At 57.2% G+C, this 20,893-nt stretch overlaps 2 protein-coding genes across 8 annotated transcripts in view; both read right to left on the bottom strand.

The window, feature by feature from the left end:
* Positions 1 to 613: 613 nt before the first annotated feature.
* Positions 614 to 5,487, bottom strand: STOML2 (stomatin like 2). Its single transcript, XM_030512501.1, has 10 exons — positions 5,365 to 5,487; positions 4,302 to 4,454; positions 3,880 to 3,979; positions 3,145 to 3,203; positions 2,758 to 2,859; positions 1,997 to 2,131; positions 1,744 to 1,888; positions 1,356 to 1,435; positions 1,018 to 1,146; positions 614 to 901 (listed from the first exon to the last, which is right to left on the bottom strand). The coding sequence occupies exons 1-10, from the start codon at positions 5,413 to 5,415 to the stop codon at positions 770 to 772; spliced, it is 1,086 nt and encodes a 361-aa protein (XP_030368361.1). The 5' UTR covers positions 5,416 to 5,487; the 3' UTR covers positions 614 to 769.
* A 106-nt stretch (positions 5,488 to 5,593) lies between these two features.
* Positions 5,594 to 20,893, bottom strand: part of FAM214B (family with sequence similarity 214 member B) — a 41,425-nt gene continuing 26,125 nt past the window's right edge. For 4 of the 7 annotated variants that reach the window (XM_030470113.1, XM_030470112.1, XM_030470117.1 and 1 more), the window contains 9 exons: positions 15,692 to 15,784; positions 14,897 to 15,171; positions 11,887 to 13,145; positions 10,302 to 10,360; positions 9,965 to 10,061; positions 9,299 to 9,457; positions 8,171 to 8,239; positions 7,159 to 7,364; positions 5,594 to 6,887 (listed from right to left, as the gene is read on the bottom strand). In XM_030470113.1, coding sequence (XP_030325973.1) covers positions 6,734 to 6,887; positions 7,159 to 7,364; positions 8,171 to 8,239; positions 9,299 to 9,457; positions 9,965 to 10,061; positions 10,302 to 10,360; positions 11,887 to 12,966 — 1,824 coding nt within the window. In that variant the 5' untranslated portion in view covers positions 12,967 to 13,145; positions 14,897 to 15,171; positions 15,692 to 15,784 and the 3' untranslated portion in view covers positions 5,594 to 6,733. Of the gene's footprint in view, positions 6,888 to 7,158; positions 7,365 to 8,170; positions 8,240 to 9,298; positions 9,458 to 9,964; positions 10,062 to 10,301; positions 10,361 to 11,886; positions 13,146 to 14,896; positions 15,172 to 15,691; positions 15,785 to 19,037; positions 19,534 to 19,599; positions 20,584 to 20,893 lie in introns of those variants that run through there. The other 3 variants (XM_030470115.1, XM_030470116.1, XM_030470118.1) reach the window with 3 other exon arrangements.

Genomic DNA, 20,893 nt, shown 5'->3' with positions numbered 1-20,893 from the left:
GTGTCGCACCGCAGGGCTGCTAGCGGGAGAGGAAGGGGACAATGAGGATCCACAGAGGGAGCTGGAGCAGCTCTGCTCCGGAGCCAGGCTGAGAGCGCTGGGCTGGGTCAGCCTGGAGAAGAGAAGGCTCCTTAATGGGAGACCTTAGAGCAGCTCCAGTGCCTGAAGGGGCTACAAGAAACCTGGAGAGGGGCTTTTGACAAGGGCCTGTAGGGACAGGACAAGGAGGAACGAGCTTTAAACCGCCAGAGGGGAGATTTATATCAGGAATAAGCTCTTCCCTGTGAGGGTGCTGAGGCGCTGGCACAGACTTTTCCCAGAGAAGCTGTGGCTGCCCCATCCCTGGCAGTGTTCAAGGCCAGGTTGGACACAGGGACTTGGAGCAACCTGCTCTAGTGAAAGGTGCCCCTGCCTGTGGCAGGGGGTTGGAACTGGATGAGCTTTAAGGTCCCGTCCAGTCCAGCCCATTCCAGATCAGGCCTCTCTGCCTTGGGAGAGGAATGCCTGGCTCCTCCTGTAAATCATTGCGTGTCATGCTCCTGTTAGGAGCCTGTTTAGGCGGGACAGCCCCCCTTCACTGGCAGATGGTGGGGTCGGGCTCCTGGGGACCCACTGCAGCAGCACCGGTACCATTTATTCCATGATTGAAATCCAAATACAAAATAAGGACCGAGGGAAAGAGAAGAGCACCTGACTAGGGAAGACAGCAGGACAGGACTGCCGTAGCCCAGCAGGTCCCGAGCGAGAGTGAAAGATGCTGCTGGCCCTGCTAGCTGGAGCCAGCCTGCTCTGCCTTGAGCACCTCGGTGCTGGGAGGCTGGGGCTCCTCACAGGCTGGAGATGCCTCATCCTGGGTCTTCATAGCTTGTGGCTTGGTCAACGTGGTGTAGATGGCCAGGGCCTGGAGGGAATGCGAGCACCATGGAGAAGGAGAAGAGAGGAGGGGACCAGACCCCACTGGGCTGTCACCTTCACACCCTATCAGGCAAGAGACAGGGTCCCTCCAACCACACTAACCTGTGCGACCATGTTGGTGACATCCCCAGTGTTGGAGGGCAGCAGGAGGGTGTTGGAGTCTTTTGCGAGCTTGGAGAAGGCATTCACATATTGCTCTGCCACTGAGAGAGAGGCGGCGGCGCTGCCATGCTGTGAGGAGAGGGACAGGGCTCAGCACTGGGTCATGTACCACCAAGGGATCACCCAGACCCCCATCCCTGTCTGGTCGTGGTCCCCAGGACAGCAAACCCATCGCTCGCTGCTGCTGAAGAGCCCAAGAGACAGCAAAGTACCACCCCAACCATGGTTCTACATGCCCAGCACCAAAGCAGTGGCTGCCCCAAGGAGCCATCACTCACCTGCTGTGCCAATGCAGCTGCCAGTAGTTGAATAGCCTCTGCCTTGGCCCTGGCCTTGACCAGCATGGCGTTGGCTTCTCCTGCAATGAACCACAGCAGAATGCACGTCAGAACTGCCACGAAGTGCTTGCAAGGAGAAAATCAAGGCAATTTCACGCATGCAAAGCCTCCTCTTCCCCAACAGCAGCGTGGCTGTGGTCCTGCCACACACCTCTTGCTGCCCCAGGCTGCGGGGCAGCCACACACACAGCTTGAGGGCCCCAGCAGGGAAGGAGCAGCGTAGCTGAGGAAGCCTGGCACGCAAGACAGCGATGCGGTCTCTTCCCAGGAGCATCACCCCTCAGTGCAGATGGCTATGGACCCCCAAATCCTAGCCCAGGTGCACTACCAGCAGCTTTGTTGATCTGTTCAGCTTTCTCAGCTTCTGACGCCAGGATCTGGGCCTGCTTCTGCCCCTCAGCCACGTTGATAGCCGATTCCCGTGTCCCCTCCGACTCCAGCACTGTCGCCCGCTTCCGTCGCTCTGCCTCCACCTGCAAACACAGGTCGGACACCACGGCCATGCTGGGGAAATCCCACCCGTGGGGCAAGAAAAGAGAGTTTTTCGTCTTGTTCCAGACCACTCTCCCAGAAAGCCAAACCTGCATCTGCATAGATTCCTTCACACGTGGGGGTACGTGGATGTCCTTGATCTCGTAGCGCAGGCACCGGATGCCCCAGCAGTCTGAAGCCTGGTTGATGGCATCCACAATGTTGGCGTTGAGGGACTCACGCTCCTGGGAGGCACAAAGGGAATGGAAGAGAGCAAAGAAGAGGTGCTTACGATGAAACAGAGATCAGGAGGGAAACAGATACCCCTCTCACAGGCCAAGGACAGCCAGAAAAACCCATCTCCACATGCATAAAGCAGCGTCACATGCTTCCCACATCTCTTGAAGGGGTCTCCATCTCCAAAGGAAGGGCAGCGCCCCAAACTGAAATTGCTGGGATACAAACATCTGGTATACACCTGGATACAAACACTGTGCAGGAATGCCAACAGCTCCTCTTCCTGCCCAGCAAACACAGCATGAGGGTTACAGCCCCCATGACCCAGGTCAGCCAGGACATTAATCCTGGGCCTGAACAAAGTGTCACTGACTCAAGAGAAACGCAGCTGGACCAGCTGGGTCTGGGCACATGCCACTCCCACCAGCCTTTCCAACTAACCCAGGGCAGGGTAAAAAATAGCTCCTGTTAGAAAAAAATAACCGAAACAGGACCCATCTCGAAGGATTCCCTCATAGGTCAACTGAAACAGAAGCCAGAAGCCCTCTAAGCAAAGGGCGTTTTGCTGTTAAGCCCATCAGCCTGCCCTGGGGCTGAGGGAGAGGCTGCTTCGTGATCCACCTCCCCAGCTCACCCGGAAGACTCTGTCGAGGGAGAGTTTGCCAAGTTCAGATCTCATGGTGGTCTGGGCCAGCTGGGTCACTGCGTACTCGGGATCTTCCACCCCATAGCTGGCCTGGAGAGCAGGAGCAAAAAACAGAGTCAAGGGCCGTGCTGAGAAGGAACCCCCTGAACAAGGCAGGATGGGAAAAGAAGAAACCTGCCACAGACACTCCTGCCAAAGAAAAGCGGACTCTGGAGCCACAGGAGGGATCTGGGTGCTCAGCCCACCCGCCTCACGGGGCACACCAAGCCAGGCAGAGGGTGAGGTGTGTGCTGAGGGGAGAAGGGAGCCAGTTGAGCAGCACATCACACACAAACCGTGTGGGGCACAGCACAGATGCTGCAAGTTTGGCAGTACCTTGTAGGGGTCCATAACCCGCAAATAGAGCACACCATCGATCTGGAGGGTGACGTTATCTGCCAGGAGAGAACAAGACACCCTGTTTACTGCAGCAGCAAAGACAAAACATGGCAAGGCCCTCTCCCTCAGCAGAACCAGCAGAGCTGGGCAGGGTCATCCCTTTCTTTCCTGGTGTGAGGGGCGAGGCACGGAAGAGGGACTGACTGAAACAGATCTCCTTATCTAAAAGGCTTTGTAAAAGGGACGTTCCTCAGAAAACACCGTATATTAACTGTTTTAATACACAAGAAGTCTCAGGTTTCTAGAGCAAAACATTTCATGCTCTAGTTACCTTCATAAATAGAGAGGAAAACCAAAACCAAACCAAACCTTAACACTAGAATTTTAACAGAACTGCCCATTAACCTGACTAGAAATTTTTTTTTCAGGAACAAAGAGGGGCTTTTGTGGTGCAAGACAGGAAAACATCTGAAAAACACACTGCTGCCTTGGGTACATTCAACCCAGCACAAAGAGGCAGCCACAGCTCAAGAGGGCAGTCAGGACCTCCTGGGTCCTGCTATACTGCAGTTGGCTATACTGTTGGTCCCTGCTCAGCACCACCAGTATAACCAACTCATGGTCAGGGCTGAGTGCAGGAGCCTGAGGCACTTCCACTTGTCCCCACACCGTCCCCTGCTCGCCCCAGACGCAGCAGCAAGAAAGGAGTAGGACACAGAAGCTGTTCCTTACCCAGGGTGACAGCTGACTGCTCTGGGACGTTAATGACGATTTCCTTGAGACTCTGCACGTAACGAATCCGATCCAGCAGAGGGATGAGGAAGTTCAGACCCTGGGAAAAGGGTGGGATTAGATGGCTGAGCCCTCTAATCTGTTATTCTTTTTCCCCCCACAAAAAGTTCAGTCAGACTAGGTGTGCAAACGAAGTCTAACTATGCTACAAGCTGCAGATACTGCAGGTGGAGCAAACATGTTTTACACACCGGGGGGAATTCAGGTTTCTCAGTGCTTTCAACACCCACCAAAGGAAATAAGTCTACAGACAGATCTGGAAGAATAAGCTTGCCACCCCCCGAATCATCACACTAAGGATGCGCCTCGCTACGGCTTTAGGAACCTGCAGCATCCAGAAGGGGAGAAAAGCGTCTCCTTACAGGCTCGAGGATTCGGTGGAACTTGCCCATCCTCTCCACCACCCAAGCCTCTTGCTGTGGCACAAAGAGCACCCCAATATTCACAGGCAGGCTGGAGTTCAAGCGGCGCGGAGCTGGGGCCAGCCATGCTGCACGCTTCAGCTGCTGGGAGCGCTGCAGGAAGGAGAAGGAACGGGATTGAGACTGGCTGCACCTCAGAACCCTGCACCACCCCTGCTTTCCTATCTGGGATTGCTGCTTGTGGCCCGAATACACCAGGGCAAGAAACAGCTCTGATGCCCCAACAAGCCCACCCATGCTGTGAGGTGGTGGGGATAAGACCCACAGTGATGAGACCTGTGCCCCACAGCCAGTGTGAGCGTCAGGGCCTTCCCCGCAGGCTTGGGGAGCTCACCCCCATGCTGGAGCTTTCTCCATGTCTCCCCTTCTCTCACATCCACACTTTGGGGGAGGAATAAAGCCTCCCTGACACAGGCATAGTGTGTGTGGGTCTCTTTTGCCCCACTCAGCTCCTATGTCCTAGAATCATAGAATGGTTTGGGTCGGAAAGGACCTTAAGATCGTCCAGTTCCAACCCCCAAGGTTCTGTCCAACCTGGCCTTGAACACTGCCAGGGATGAGGCAGCCACAACCTCCTTGGGCACCCTGTGCCAGTGCCTCACGACCCTCATAGTGAGGAACCTCTGCCTTACATCTAACCCGAATCTCCCCTGTTTGAACCCATTTCCCCACATCCCATGACTACAGCCCCTGACGAAGAGCCGATCTCGGCACCTTTGTAGGCGCCCCTCAGACACGGGAGGGCTGCCACGCGGGTGCCCCTGGCCGGACCCATCCTCTCACCCCTCCTCACCTCAGCCCCAGCCACCCCCTTCCATCCCCCGTCCCTCCTGCCCCGCTCCCCGACCCGCTTCCCCCGGCGGCTTCCCCACCTCTCCCCACTAACCCCTCCGCCCGCCCGGCACCCTCAACCCCACCTCACCGCTCCCCACAGCCGGTATCCCCGGTCCCCCCATGCCCATTCACCCCACAGGCCTCCTCTGCACCCCCCCGGGTGCCTCACCTGTAGCAGCCCGAGGCCAGGCCCGGCCCGGAGCGCGGCCCGCGCCAGCATCGCTCCAGCCGCCCGCCCTCCTTCCCTTCCGCCCCGCTCCGTGCCGCCGCCCTGCCCCGCCGCTCCGGAAGGCCTCAGGCACAGCCACCGCCTCTTCCGTGTGCACCGCCCGGGACACCGCGACGGCCGCTGCCGCTGGTTCCGCGGGCGGGAGCCGGGATCGCGATCGGGATCAAGATCAATCTCCAAACGGGTGTTTATTAAGTTAGTATCGAACACGCGAAGTACCGGCGCAGTTCCCCGGTGCCTGGGGAGGACCCGGCCCCCAGCCCCAGCGGACCCCGGGCAGAGGGACACGCTCCGGATCGATGTCTCGATCCTCTCTCACCCCTCTGACCCACCCCGTGCCGGTGCTCCATATATCCCCAAAACCCTTCATGAAGGTGCGTCCCGACTCCTGTTTGATGTCCTCTGCTGCGTCCCCTCTTCCCAGGGACTAAACCAGGGCTCCTGCCCGCCCTCCAGCACCCTCCAGCACCCTCCACGCTGCCCAAAGCCCCTTCCACACACACCATGCAGAGGCGCAAGGCTCCGGTTCTTTGGCAATCACCACCTTCTCCCAGGCTCCCCATCCATGTCTCTTAGCCCAAGGACCATCAGTGGCCATTTCACTGCCAAAACCAGACCCCTTTAAGGTCTGTCTTGCCCTAAAGGAGTCAGGGGACAAGCCCCAGCCTCCCCAAGCTGCGTGGAGGGGGGCTGGCCCTGCAGAGCTGGTGCCCAGCAAGCCTCAGCCTCTCCTAGGGGTTTAACACAGCCCTAGCGCAGGAGTTGCACCCTGGCTCGTGGTGAGTCATCCTCTCTTCCACAAGCGTCCCCATCCCCATTCACCCTTCCCATCCCCAGTCACCCTGCCCCATCCCCTGCGCTGCCAGGGGCCTCATCCCTCACCAATGGTATGGGGAGAAGAACAGCACAGCACCTCCGATCCTCTGCACAAGCCTCCTCTGAGCTCCCAGCAACAATAAATACTAATAAATACAAACTCTCCCACACTTTCTGCTCCCAGTCCTGGGACCAGCATGGGCAGCTCTTCACTGCATAACTCTTCACTCCCCCCACAGCTACAGCCAAGTGTCCAAGGTGCGAGCAGCGCTGCCAGAAGGGCAGCATGTCCCTGGAATGCCAGGGCTGTTCCCCAAGCCTGGTTGGTGATGCCAGCCCTGCTGCAGGGCACAGTGTCCGCACTGCTTAGGAGCACAGTGGCACTTGGGGAGGGTGATAACTTCAAGGCAGTGCTTGCTTGCTGGCCCTTCACTCATCACTCCCCAAAGTGCTGGGCTGGAGGCTCCCTGGTGGCCCCGGGGGATGGAGAAGGTCAGGCCCGGGGTGAGTAGCAGGGGTTCCTCGGCATCTCCGTGAAGGATTTCAGTTCATAGGGGATCCCCGAGTCGACCTCAATTGACTTGCGGGAGAAAAGCAGTCGGATGTCGCCATGAAGGTAGATCTTCCCCGATTTGGAGCTGTGAAACCTGCGTGGAGACAAGACAAGGCTCCCAGGCATGAGCAGGAGAGCTTCAGTCGGAGATACAATCCCTTCACCTCAATTAGCCCCTGCTCAAGGTGGCTGTGCTCTGGTTGCATTCAGAGGGACAGAGACCCTTGGGCAGGGTCCCTGCTCCTCCCCAGAGCCAGGGGAGGATGTCAGGCTGCCATCCCCCCCGCTCTGGGCTGCAGGCTTCGGGGAGACAGTGACACATGGGTGAGGAACCCAGGGGTGACATCCCTCCCTCCATGCCCTACCTTAGATGCATCAGGTAGCAGAGGACCCTGCGCGGTGGGCCGGTGCCTGATGGGTCGCTGGGGGCCATGGTGGCCCCTTCTTCCTCTCCCACTGGCACAAGGAAGATGCGGTGGCGCAGGAAGGTCATGTGGTTGGCAGGCATGTCCTGGAAGTCGTATGTCACCAAGAACATCTTCACCACTGTCTTGTTGGGGTTAAATAAGGTCTGGGGGCAAAGAGGTAGGGAGTGAGACTGGGAAGGACATAGGAACGGATCCATACAGCAGTGCTGGGGTATCTGGGGACAGCATCAGCACCAAGGGTCCAGAAAGCCCCGCACCAGCCCCAGAGGGCTTAGCCTGAGCCCACAGGTCAGCCAGTCCCTTCCACCCACCTCCACTCTTGTGCTCCCATCCCATCATGTTTCATCCCCACTGCACATGTACATTCTCCTGCCAAGACACTGTCCCTCCTCACCAACTGCTTCCTTCCCTGCATCTGCCATCACCTTGTCTCCCCGCCAGCACACCGGGGACCCCATGCTCACCTCTGTTGTACTATCTAGGTGACCACATATCACAGAATCATGCAATGGTTTGCGTTTGAAGGGACCTTAAAGCTCACCCAGTTCCAACCCCCTGCCACGGGCAGGGACACCTTCCACTAGAGCAGGTTGCTCCAAGCCCCTGTGTCCAACCTGGCCTTGAACACTGCCAGGGATGGGGCAGCCACAGCTTCTCTGGGCACCCTGTGCCAGCACCTCAGCACCCTCACAGGGAACAATTTCTTTCTTACATCTAACCTAAATCTCCCCTGTGCCAGTTTAAAGCCATCCCCCTTGTGCTATCACTAGAACATTCCTCTGTAAAAAGTCCCTCTCCAGATTTCCTGTAGGCAGACTACCACCTCTGCACAAGCTTCCTGACGGCTGCCCTGCCAAACAACATGATGGAGTATATCCACCCGGGGGGGCAAGCAGAGCCCAACCATCACCCTCCCCACTGCACTCCTGGAGTCCAGGGATCGACTCACCACTTGGATGGTTCCAGCTTTGGGGACACTGTAACCCTTCTTTCCCAAGGCCTCCAAGTCAATCACTCCCTGGGGCAAAAGAAACAGCTTGTGGAGAAGGAGAAAGCCCACAGGGAGCCCAGCACGGGACTAAGAGCCCCCCTTGCTGGGAGTGCCTGGCACGAGGTACCAAGGACGCCCATCTCAGCCCCTCTCCAGACCAGCGGATGAACAAGCAGCAACACGGAGGTGATGGGGAAGCAACAGCCATGAGATGGCTGGGCAGCAGCCTGCCTGTTGCTATGCCTGCGTGTCCTGGTTTCAGCTGTAACAGGGTTTTTTTTATCCTTCCAGTGTCTGGTGCAGGGCTGTGTTTTGGTTTCAATCTGGGAACAGTGCTGATAACACACGGATGTTTTGGTTGTTGCTCAGTAATGTTTATTCTGATCAAGGAATTTTCAGTCTCTCATGCTCTGCCAGTGCCACAAGAAGCCAGGAGGAAGCACAGCCAGGACCCCTGACCCAAAGTACCCAAAGAGGTATTCCATACCACAGCACATCATGCCCAGTATATAAACCGGGGGGAGTCACCCGGAAGGCCCAGATCACTGCTTGAGTTGGGCTGGGTATCGGTCGGCGAGTGCTGAGCAATTGTATTGTGCATCACTTGTGTTTACTGGGGTTTTTTTCCCTCCTTTTTTAGTTTTATATTCTCTCCCCTTGATATTTTCATCATCATCATCACCATTATTATTATTATCATCATCATTATCATTATTAATAGTTTTATATTATACTTTAGCTACTGGACTGTTGTTATCTCAACCCATGGGATTCATGGGGAGGAGAATTCTTCCGATACTCCTCCCCATCCCACCCAGAGGTGGGGGGGAAAGGGAGAGTAAGTGATTGGCTGCATAGTGCTGAGTTACGAGCTGGGTTTAAACCACGACACTTCAAGGGGTTCCCTCTTCTTTCCCTTTTGCTCTTGCAGGTTAAGCACTGCTCCCGGCACAGCTAGTGGTCTTCTCATGTAGGCAGTTGCTTGAGCCACGCTCTCCAGAGAGGGGCAGCCCCTGGGATGCGCGGTGCCTGGGCACAGCCCCCACTCACCTCCCCCATGGTCCCAGCCCTCCCTTGTCTGCGTACCAGGAAAGGCGAGGGCGCGCTGTGTTCGGAGACGTCGAAGTAGGTGACATCAACGGGCAGGGTGGCGTGCTGGGGGCAATAGGAGCCACTGGCACCGATCTCTGCTGTGAAACCCTCGATCCTCCCCGACGGTGCAAAGCGCCCTTTCAGGATGGACTCCTGAGAGAGGAGGGGAGTGTTAGGGACCTTCAAACACCAGTCCTGCCCCTTGCCTTGAAGCTGCAGGTGAGATCACCCCCATCTCCGCTGCAACCACAGCTTGCCCTCGTGTCCAGGCACCACCCGTGAGGGACCCTGGCTGCTCGCTCTGACACAGAGCCATCCTGAATTGGTGGGCTAAAACCATCCATCTCACACAGAGAAGCAGGAAGAGCAGCAGCTATCTCAGCAGGCTCCACTTTAGTTCACTTTATTTCAGTTATCAAACTGTTCTCATCTCAACCTGCAGCTTTTACCTCCCTCTGATTCTCCTCCCCATGCCACCCTGCGAGGGAGAGGGGAGTGAGAAGAGGGCAAGTGCCTGCATGGTGCTCAGTTGCCACTGGGCTTAAACCTCAACGAGGCTCTTGGGGACACTCAGCCCAGGCCCTCACCAGGGCTCTGGTCAGGTTCAGCCTCTCATGCCCATCACCAGCCCAGCCTGGAGCCCCCAGGGGGTGCCGTTACCTCAAAGTTGCCCAGCAGAGCATGGCTGATGGTGGTGGTGGCCCAGGGCGCTGAGGAGGACCTGGTGCCCCGCCGGAGGCTGCTCTGGAGATGTCGCCTTTGAAACAGGAGAGAAGATTTGCGTTGGACTGGAGAGCTGCCCATGTCCTTGGGGATCCCTCTCCAAGTCCCCCAATCCCTTTCTTTGCTGGAGGTTGAACCCAATTCCTACCCACCAGGAGCAGAAGAAACTCCCCACTGCCCCACAACCTGACCCTCCCATGGGGCTGCAGGGTGCTGGGGTGTCCGGGCATCCTGAGCCCCCATGTCCATCCCACGGGGCTGCCAGGACACTCACGATTTGAGACGCAGCCCGCTCTTCAGCCTCCTCCCTATTGAAGTACAGTCCACAGAGCTCTGGAGGGGACATAGAAGTGAGAAACACGTTAGGGCAGCAACTAGGGACTGACCGTGTGAGGTGCCATGACCACTTGCCCTGTCTCACAGCTCCAGGAGGATGGGACAGGCTCCCATCCATGGGAGCTGTCACTGGCCTCTGCAGGGGTGGGGTGTCTGGTGGGGACATGGGGCTGCCCAATCCCCAAAGCGACTCTGCTGGGGATGAAGGTGTTGGATACCCAAGCCGAAGGTGCATCACACGACTCCCACCTTGCAAAGCAGGTCTCAGGACCAGCCCCAGTGACAAGACACCCCAGTCAGAGCCATGCAGTGATACCCCTTGCATCTCCCTCCGAACGGTAACACATACAATGAAGCTCCCAGACCAGCCCAGGAAAAGTCCTGTCCCTCGGAGAGTCATGCAAAGTAGTGCCACCAGGCAGAGGGTTGTGCTGCCCACCCCAGGCTCTTACAGCTTTAGGGTAGGGGGTGTTAAAGCCAGAGCCACCCTGCAGCCTCCTTTTAAAGATGTCCCCTTTTCAGGGGTTTTCCCTTCTGGAAGCCACACAAAGGGCAGCACAACACAAAGGGATGATGGCACTGACTGGCATGACCAGGCAGGAAAACTGAGGGAAGCTGCTGGAGGGCAGTGCTGGGGACAGCCGGGCTGGGGGACAGTCACCACAAAAGGCACATGGGCAGGGATGGAGCTGTGCCCCGTGGATGGCGTGTCCCAGTTCCAAGCAGCAACAAGCCTCGGAAGCTCTGCTGTTGGTCCCTCCAAGGGTTGCCAGCACTGTGGGATGCCCCAGGGGAAGAGAGGAGCATGCCAGCTCTGGCATGAGCCTGCTGCAGCCTCAGCCAGCAGCACATAGGGAGGGCAGGGAGCTGGTCAGGAGGGGTGGGTAAGCAGGGAGGAATCAAAGGCAGCTCCTTGGCTGCCAGGCTGGTTGCAAACCTCTGGAGTCTGCCCCATTTCTGAGAGCTGGTGGCACCCTGGGGACATGCCACGTACATCCCAGAAATGCAGAAAAGCCAGTGGCATCCCTGCACACAGCGCTGGGGCTGCCGCTCCTTGGCCAGGGCATGTCCAGTCCCGCTCCCTGCCACCAAACCCTTCTCCTGATGGATATCATGGCCAGGGACTCAAGCCACCCCACACCTCTGCCTTCTCCCTCATCATGCAGACAGAGGCCAGCCGCTCTTCCCAAGCCTGCTGATAAGTCTAGTTTAATGTGAAGCTGTCAGACACTGAATGTGGCCCCACGCCATGTATCCATGTGTCACTTGGAGGCTGAGTCCTGCCCAAGCAAGGCTCTCCAGGCTAAAGAGCTGGTTGCAAGTAGAGGATCCAGCAACTACAAGGTGCCAGAAGCTGGTGACAACCTACAGACCGTCTGTGAGCTGCTCTGCTCACACCAGTGCTGCGGCACTGGGACAGGACAGGGCACAGGGCCACCATTGCCCACATTGCCCATGACGACAGCACTAAGCTCTGGGTATCTTCAGGCCATTCCCTGCCTCCCCTCACGAGTGATGCTCACCTTGGCCATGGGAAGCAGGTGATTCCAGAAAGGAGCTCCCTTGGCATCGGTGCTGCGGCAGGCTGTGGGCACAGGATGGCACGGCAGGACCCTCTTCTTCCTTGTTGGTGGGGACAAGCTCTCATCCTCGGAGCAGGAGTCGGCCACAACCTCACCAGCGGGCAGCAGCTTCCTCTTGGCCGGGCAGCTGCTGGCACTGAACTGGCTGCTCCCACAGGGTGTCTTGTCCAGGGAGCTCACATTGCCGGGCTCAGGGCTGAGCGCTCTCTGTGGAGTTGCGGGCTCCTTGCACCCATTGGCCGCTACTGGCCATCCCTCTTCTCCATTAGCCCTGCTGCTGTGACCTGGGCTGCTCCCCGGCTTCTCTTTCTTTCCACCAGAGTCCAACTGGGCTGCGTGTGCAATATTGTGCAAATCAAGGTGAAGTAAGTTGTGGCCACTTGCCCGCTCTCCATTCTGCCCATAGTCTATGGGCTGATCCCCAGAAGAGACAGGGCAACCATCTCTCATGTGCAAAGTACTGCAGGCGATGTGCTGGGGCCAGGAGGAAGAGGAGACGTCCTGCAACTTGTCCTCTCTTCTGGCCTTGGGGCTGTGGCTAGGGCTGCTCTCACACCGGTGCTCCACTACCCGCAGCCCGCTGTGGGAGAAGTGCTGGGCAGAGCCGCACAGGGAGAGCTCCTCCACCAATAGACCATCCTCAAAGGTATCATCATCATCCAGGGGAGCCTGCCCAGGGCCCACATCGCACTTGCCATCCACCCCTCCGACACCCCATTGAGTTCGTTTGGGGTCTCGCCCTCCCTCTGTAGTTCGCTGCTCGGGGTATCCCCTTTTGACAGCCGCCCGGCTGCCTGCCCGCTGCTCTGCGCTCCCCGAGGAGCTGGAGAGATGCGAGAAGATAGAGACCTGATAAACCTTCTGGCGCTTGATCTCTGTCTCATTGTAGCCCATGAGGATGCTGCGGTGGGTGCAGTGCTGTGAAGAAGCCTCCAAGGGTGCCTCTCCATTGGGATGGGACAGGCTGGGGTCTGCGCTGCGCTCCGGGGGCAGGGATGTCTCCGCGTGGATGTGCCTCATGGAGCCTCACTTTCCTGGACTCCGAGCGGAGCCGGAGTCACAACAGCCCATGCAGTAGTAGAAGGGGGACTATAAAGTGCCACAGGTCACGGTATAAAGACAGGGGTGGGAGTTGGACCTCCCCTCACTCAGGATGCCTGGGTGAGCCCTCCACTATGGGATGCACTGCAGCACAGCATCTGGAAAGAGAGAGCAGGAGGATGGAAGTCAGCCTCGGATACTGTGCTCGTCTGGGCTTTTGGTCAGAAGGGACCTGCTGTGACACGGGCAGCTCTTCGTACAGCCCCAATCAGACCTCCCTCTCCCAGGAAGGGAAGAGGAACCAGGCTGCTGTGGCTCTCCAGGGAACCCTGCAGCATCACCCATCTGCAGGATCAGCACTTCCTCCCCAGCCTGGGCACAGACAGGAGGCTGGAGACTACTGGGGACAAGTCTGGACAAGTGGGGAGGAGGAAGCCTGCCCTCTGCCAGGGACGTGCTTGCACTGTTCCGGAGCACAGGAGCCAGGCAGGTCAGACCAGTCCCAGGGGCTCCGGCCTGTAATCACCCCTTTGGGCAACAGCAACAAGATCTCCCCGTGCTCGCCAAGAAGACCTGTTCTGGCCACATGAGCTGAACTAGGCAGGGCTGTACCCTGGACAAGGGACAGGAACCTGACCTAACATCACAGTTATCTCTGTCAGCTTGGAGCAGGGGCCTCCACCACCTCAATCAACATCTGAGTGGTACCAGGGGCTGCAGAGCCCACCATGGGCTCCTGCCCCAAGGGCCTGACCTCCTCCATGATGCATGGCACCTCACTTCTGATTTTCAGCTCAGTTTGAGAGCTGTGACAATCCCGACCACAAGTTTTTCTGACATGATAAATACTGAAACGGCTGCAGGAGCTGAGGAGATTCAGCACAAGTCACTGCAGACCAAGGAGCTCCAGAGCCTGACAAACTGCCTGTGGCAGCTCTGCCCTTTGCCTGTCCCCACAGCTCTGCCTGCTCTTGCGGAGCAAAGGCTTAGGGCAGCTGAGCAACAGGGAAATCAGTTCTCCGGGTGGGTCAAGGCTATCTGGTTCAGGCTGACTCCACCTCGGTGGGGATGGGAAAGTGGCAGGCCAGGCTGTCTATAAATCCTTGAAGGGAGGGTGCAAAGAAGTCGGAGCCAGGGTTTTTCTAGTCATGTCCAGAGACAGGAGCAGAGGCAGTGGGCACTGGAACACAGGAGGTTCTGTCTGAGCATCAGGAAACATTCTTTTTATTGTCAGGGTGACCAAGTGCTAGAACAGGTTACCTAGAGAGGTTGTGGAATCTCCATCCTTGGAGACTCCAGCTCTAAGGCCCACAATACAAGAGGGAAGTGGAACTGTTGGAGTGAGTCCAGAGGAGGACTGGAGCAGCTCTGCTCTGGAGACAGACTGAGAGAGCTGGGCTGGTTCAGCCTGGAGAAGAGAAGGCTCTGGGGAGGCCTTGGAGCAGCTCCCAGTGCCTAGAGGGGCTACAAGAAATCTGGGGAGAGGCTTTTGACAAGGGCATGTAGTGACAGGACAAGGGGGAATGGCTTCAACCTGACAGAGGGGAGATTTAGATATTAGGAAGAAGTGAGGTGCTGGCACAGGTTGCCCAGAGAAGCTGTGGCTGCCCCATCCCTGGCAGTGCTCAAGGCCAGGTTGGACACAGGGGCTTGGAGCAACCTGCTCTAGTGGAAGGTGTCCCTGCCCATGGCAGGGGGTTTGAACTGGATGAGCTGTAAGGTCCCTTCCAACCCAAACCATTCCATAATTCTACGAGACATTCAAAAGCTGTCTCGTCATGGTCCTGGGCAATGGCTCTAGGTAGCCTTGCTTGAGCAGAGGGACCAGATGACCTCCAGATGTCCCTGCCAACCTCAACCCCGCTGTGTAACCCACACTGCAGCCTGTCCTGGCTGCCCCCTCACTCACCTCTCTGCAGCAGAACCCCGGGTTGCTCTGGATTAACTTCCCTGTCCCGCAGCGGGTGGCTGTTGGCACAATTAGCTGAAGACACCAGCCAGCCAGGCACCCCCCAGAAGCGGCGTGGCTGCCGTGGAATGGCTCCCACCATCACGGTGTGCCTCCGAACCTCCACACCGTCCTCTCCAGCTCTTCAGTTTCCACAGTGGCTCTGAGGGAAGGAAAGCAGAGGATGCAGGGCTGGGGTGGTTCAGATGCTTTCCAGAAGGGCAGGAAGGTGATGCCTGTTTACAGACAAAGAAGGCAGCATTGAGACTCAGCCTCTCCCAACCTCCCAAACCCAAAGGCCACATACATTTTGGCCATCTCAGGCAGTGTTATCACCTTGATTTCCATTTAAACCACAAATACTTTGAGCTAAGCTGCGAACTCTCATACCTGGCTCATGTTTTACATCCCTTTTGCATGCCTTCCTGTATGAAACACTGTGCATATGAACAGATCCCTGTTTCTGGCGACCATTTCATGTCTGCTTCCCAAGACACTGCAGATCACCAGCAAGCAACCTCTGGGCCTCCAACTAGCTGCTAGTCTTATGTCCATCTCCTGCCTCTTTCACCCACAACATCAAAAGACACTTTCTGGCCCTACAAACAAGAAGAGCTTTGCAATTGTTTTCTTCCAGTAAGAGATGCCTGGCAGGGAAGGCAGAAACAAGGAGCCTGACAGCCCTGAGCCATGATGGCCTCCCACCAGCTTCCCCCAGCACAAAGACAGAAGTCCTTTCATGTGCACAGCACTCACCTGATCAGATGCGCCCTTGATGCATGACAGAGATTTGCAGATTCAACACAGCTCCCCTGCAGCCATAATCCACCAGCACTGCAGCTTTGATGCCTGTAAGAGGACAAGGAGGAGAATCATCTCAGGCAGCAGCTCGTGGTGCAACACCTTCAGGGTGAGCAGGAACCCTCCATCCTCAGCCCCTCTGTGACAGGGGCAGCCCATGAGCTTTGCTGGCCCAGGAACCTCCATGTGAAGGAGGAAACACTGCCCGTCCTGGGGACCGTGCCCTGCATCCCCATGCAGCCTCCATGGGGGTCTCACTGCAGCAGCCATCCAGAGCCAAGCCATCGTCTGTCCCACTGGGCATGCCAACCCAGCACCCAGCACTGCTCAAGGCTGGAAACAGCAGGGCCAGGCAGATGAACATAATCCCTGAAGGGATGCTCACAGGCATTGATCACCCAAGTGCAGCCCCTTTCTGGCAGCCTGGTCCAGTTCTGCATCCCACCATTTTGCAGGTGGGAAGACAGCTTCAGTAGGTCACTCACTGTGCTTGCTGCCTGACGATGCCTGCCCCAGGAAATGGGCTGTTCTTTCATTACATTTCCAGTAAGATTGTAATTATCAGACAGTCATGGGCAGCCCCAGAGAGTCACCCAGCCCAAAAGGCACCACCAACACTACTGGTGGTTTAAGCCCAGCCAGTAACTCAGAACCACGCAGCTGCTCGCTCATCCTCCCCTTTCTTCCCTCCCACTTTGGGTGGGATGGGGAGGAGAATTGAAAGAATGTAAATCCCACAGGTTGAGATAAGAACAGTCCAGTAACTAAGGTATAATATAAACCTACTAATACTAACAACGATAAGGGAAATAACAAGGGGAGAGAATATAAAACTAAAAGGGGGAAGGATAAAAACCAATAAACACAAGTGATGCACAACACAATTGCTCACCACCCGCCGACCGATACCCAGCCCAACCCCAGCAGCGATCTGGGCCTTCCGAGTGACTCCCCCCAGTTTCTATACTGGGCATGATGCACTGTGGTATGGAATATCCCTTCGGCTAGTTTGGGTCAGGTGTCCTATCTCTGCTTCCTCCCAGCTTCTTGTGCCCCTCCTCACTGGCAGAGCATGAGAGACTGGAAAGTCCTTGATCAGGGTAAACATTATTGAGCAACAACTAAAACATCCGTGTGTTATCAGCACTGTTCCCAGATTGAAACCAAAACACAGCCCTGCACCAGCTACTGGAAGGAGGAAAAATAACTGTTACAGCTGAAACCAAGACAGACGGGAAAGGCACTACTAGTGACCAACCACAGCAGAAACAATACACCACCTCCTGAGGAGCATTTGCAGCAGGGGAAATCACCACCACACACCTCTGGCCCAAAACCTCAGCAAAAACCCTTTGTAAAAGATCAGCTCCTCCTGGCACCCTACATGCAGTCTGCACCAGGGCAGGCAGAAAAGCAAGTAAGTGCCCATAGCTGTGTTCTGCCTGCCTGGAAGGTTGCTGCTTCCCTCCTCCATCCCTGGGGGAGATTTGTACCACACTTGCATGGCACAGTCAACCACTGGGAACAGCAGCAAGAGGCAGCACAATGCATCAGGAGAAAGCCACATCCTTCCTGTGCGTGTCTCTGCTGGGACAAGTAAGCAGTTTCACCTGCATCCTTTCCTTCTCCCTCCCATGTCCCCCTGTAGCCACAGACCTTTGCCCCCCAGCAGTGGCTGCCTTTCAGGAGAATAGGTCCATCAGGAGCAGCTGAGGCACCACAACCGAGACCTCAGCACCAGTCACCAGGTGATGCCAGCACCACGCAGTAGTGCACTCATCATGCACAAGGGGCTGCACCATGTCTTGCCAGCCCAAGCAGGAGCCACACAGCCAGGAAGGAGAGGTCCTGTCATTACAAGAAGGCAAATAATCATCCGTGGTGCAAGCAGAGCGCAAGGCAAGAGAAGAGGCAATAGAAACTGCTAGAAACAGACTGCCTGAAGGATAAATTGCAGCTCCATTGGTTCTAACTGAACCCAAGGAGAAGGAAGGAAATCTAACCAGCGCAAGTGCAAACCGAGAAGCTCCCTGGCATAAGCTAAGAGCAGAGCCTGGGAAGTGCCATCAGGCAGAAAGTTTCCATCGCAACCCTGAAGGACAGCAGCACTAGCAGCAATGCTGCCAGCAGAGAAGGGTTTCACCACAGCATGAGAGATCAGGTATTATCACCATCAGGAGAGACACAGACACAGGAGACTGGGGACCACCTCCAGCACCATCCATAGAAGAGGTGGTAATCCTGCAGAGAAGCTGGTTAGAGAGATTCTAGAGGAACAAGCTGTGCCTGAAGGGAAAGATGACCCACATGGACGTGGCTCTGGCCACGTCTGGGATTCAGATTGGAGAGGAAGAAGCTCCTATTTGCTGGAAACAAGGAATTGAGAGAGAGGGAGGGAGGATGCAGAGGGAAGGAGCATCCTTGCCCCACTCAAGGGCATGTGCTGCTCTTGGGGGTCCTCAGGAGGACCCTTGCAGTGCCAGATTTATGCAGCCACAGAGCCTCACTCAGTGCTGACAATGTCCCTGTGCTGACAATGGAGAGGAAGCCCAAGATGGGGCAAGAGGCAGTGCCCATGTCAGGAGTGCGAGCTCCTAGAAACCACCAGAGACAGCTTCTACAATGACAGACCCAACACCTCCCTCTGCCCTCTAGCACCCATGTCCATATCGCGAGGTGCCGCTGCTACCCTTCCTCCCATCCCACAGGAGGGGACACCCATGGGGTGCAGAAGCCCCTGGGGACCCTCTCCGCAGCGTGCCTTGGTGGGTCTTCAAGCTGCCGCAGGCTCCTGAGGGGCCAAGGTCTGCCCAGCAATGTTAATGCATCCCAGCCCCATGCTCAGGTGCCGCAGGGACTGAGCCCTTCCGCTTGGCTGAGCCAGGATAACACAATGAAACCTCTCCCGGGAGCTCGGGGAGCAGGAGCAGAGCTCCCAGCCCGGGGGACTTAGCCCTGCTCCCTCTGATGCCTCACGTCTTGGCATGGATCGGCCCCGCACACCTTGCCCCGGTGCCTCACGTACCGGTGGCGATGCTGACAATAGCCTGCATCTGGGAACGGGGGCTCGCAGGGTCTGCAGGCAGATCCTGCTATGCAACAGCCACCTGTGTATTGCTTTTCCTCGTGTCCAACCCGCCCTCCGCACCAGCCAAGCCTCCCCTCCATGCACGGCTGCCCCTCTTCCCAGGAAAGCACAGTCAAAGAATGAAAAGCAGCTTAAAATCCAGCATGACAATCAGGCAGCTCTCCAAAGCCGGCAGCATCCCCCTGCCCACCCAGCACCAGAGCAGGATCAAACCTCAGCGATACAGCCCTCGGCCGCCCAGCTCCAGCCTTCGAGCCCAGGAAACCTGCAGCAGGCAGGGCAGGGAAATCCCATGCAGCAGCTCACGAAGAGGATAGCCCAGGTTGAGGACAGACCTTTGTCTCTGCCTGCCTGTCTCGCTCGCTGGCTGCTGGAGGAGGAAGAGAGGGGCGGTGGGGGACAGCGAGCAAAGAGAACACCCCTAAGAGGGATGTCACAGCTCACGTTAATCACTTGGAATTCCAGCCAGCGCAGACCCGGGCGCCGCAAATATGGGCAGCAAATGGAGATGCTCAAAGCTCTGAAATAATTGGATCCTTTCACAAGAGCCGAGCCCAGAATCCAGCACAGGAATTCAGTCCCCCCGCTGGAAGTCGAGAGATCAAATACACCGAGAGGCAGGCGCAGCACAAGCAATCCTCAGCCACCGCCGGCTCCGGCTCCGCAGCCCCTGTCGCTGCTCTAATCTCAGGTACCTCCTCAGCAGGGAGCAAGGGCAAGGGAGAACCGCAGCGGAGAGCGGAGCTGGGGACCGTCCCCTTCCCACCGAACTTACTCCACTTGTGGCAAGGTGCAGAAACGCTGCCAGCGCAAGAGAGGGGTGTGAGGAGGAAACCGGTGACCTCGAAGCCTGCCTTGACCGGAGGAACAGCCCATGGAAAGGAGACCCTCGAAGGTGCCGGCTCGGCTCTGAGCCCTGCGAGGGAGATGCCCGTCCCGGCAGGATTGCCAGCCCGCATCACATTCCCGGCGAGGCGCACTTACGGCACATGGAGGCTCCTGCTCGCCGCCTCAACGGCAATGAAAAGGCACAGAGGCTTCTGCCAGAAAACAAAGAGGCAGCGGCAGAGCTGGGGGTGGGGAAAACTCCGCTGCCCAAGAGGATCCCTGCAGAGGCAGCAGGATGCTGCTGGGCTCCACCGCTGCTATTCAGCCCAAGGTGGTACCCGCTTGCCCGGTGCAGGGAGTGTGGAGGGTGAGCCAGCCCCGCTTCCCTCCCCGGGTAGTGCCGGGTGGGAAGTGCTGGAGGGCACAAGCCAGGCCCAGGACAACAGCTGGCCACACATTCCTCCAGGCTGGCTCTGCTTCATGGAAAGCTGTGTGTTTGCACCTCGGGGTAGCTGCTGCACGTCACTGCTCCCGGGGGAAGGAGCACTGAGCCTGCAAGGCTTTGCCACCAGGGAAAGCTAAGGACACCAGTGGTGTGGTCCTTGCAGCGGCGCGGTGGCCTCAGCATCGCCCTGGAGCAACAAAGAACATGCACAGAGTGAAATAAGCTCCCAGCCACAGGGACGTGTCAGGCAACTCACTTCCAGTCCTTCTATGCCTCCCCGGGGGCAGTGTCCTGAGGGACGGGGACGTCGGGCATTGGGTGACAGTGCAGAGCTGCTGCTCTGCTCCAGACCTTGGTGGCAACTGCCACCCATGGAAAGTTTTCCACCGCTGGTGATTACAGTCATGTGCCTGTGCAGCCGTCACAGGGTGGCCTTGAGGAGGTGAATGGGTCCTGGCAGAGGGGCAGGGACCACTTCTGCTCTGGCTTGCAAAGAGCCTGGGGTCTCCGGCCATGAGCAGGGCACTAACACACTGCTGAGTTCCAGATTCAATGAGGATTTGCCCAAGGGAGACATGCCCCAGGTCTAAGCAGGACTAGACCCTCACCACACTAAGTGATGCACAAACATTAGTATTAACAGTCCCTTTTATCTGATGTTCCCAGAGGAGTGATGCCCTGGGGTTGGTGTCTACACCAGAAGCCCTGTAAACCCTACCCCAAGCGGTTTAACTCAACACCAATGGAAAGGCAATCACTTGCTGGCAACTCCCATCCCATCAGCTCCCTGTGCCAG

Source organism: Strigops habroptila, chromosome Z, assembly GCF_004027225.2.
Source record: "Strigops habroptila isolate Jane chromosome Z, bStrHab1.2.pri, whole genome shotgun sequence".
In the NCBI taxonomy this organism is placed as follows: domain Eukaryota; kingdom Metazoa; phylum Chordata; class Aves; order Psittaciformes; family Psittacidae; genus Strigops; species Strigops habroptila.
This window is presented reverse-complemented; position numbering and strand designations above follow the sequence as displayed.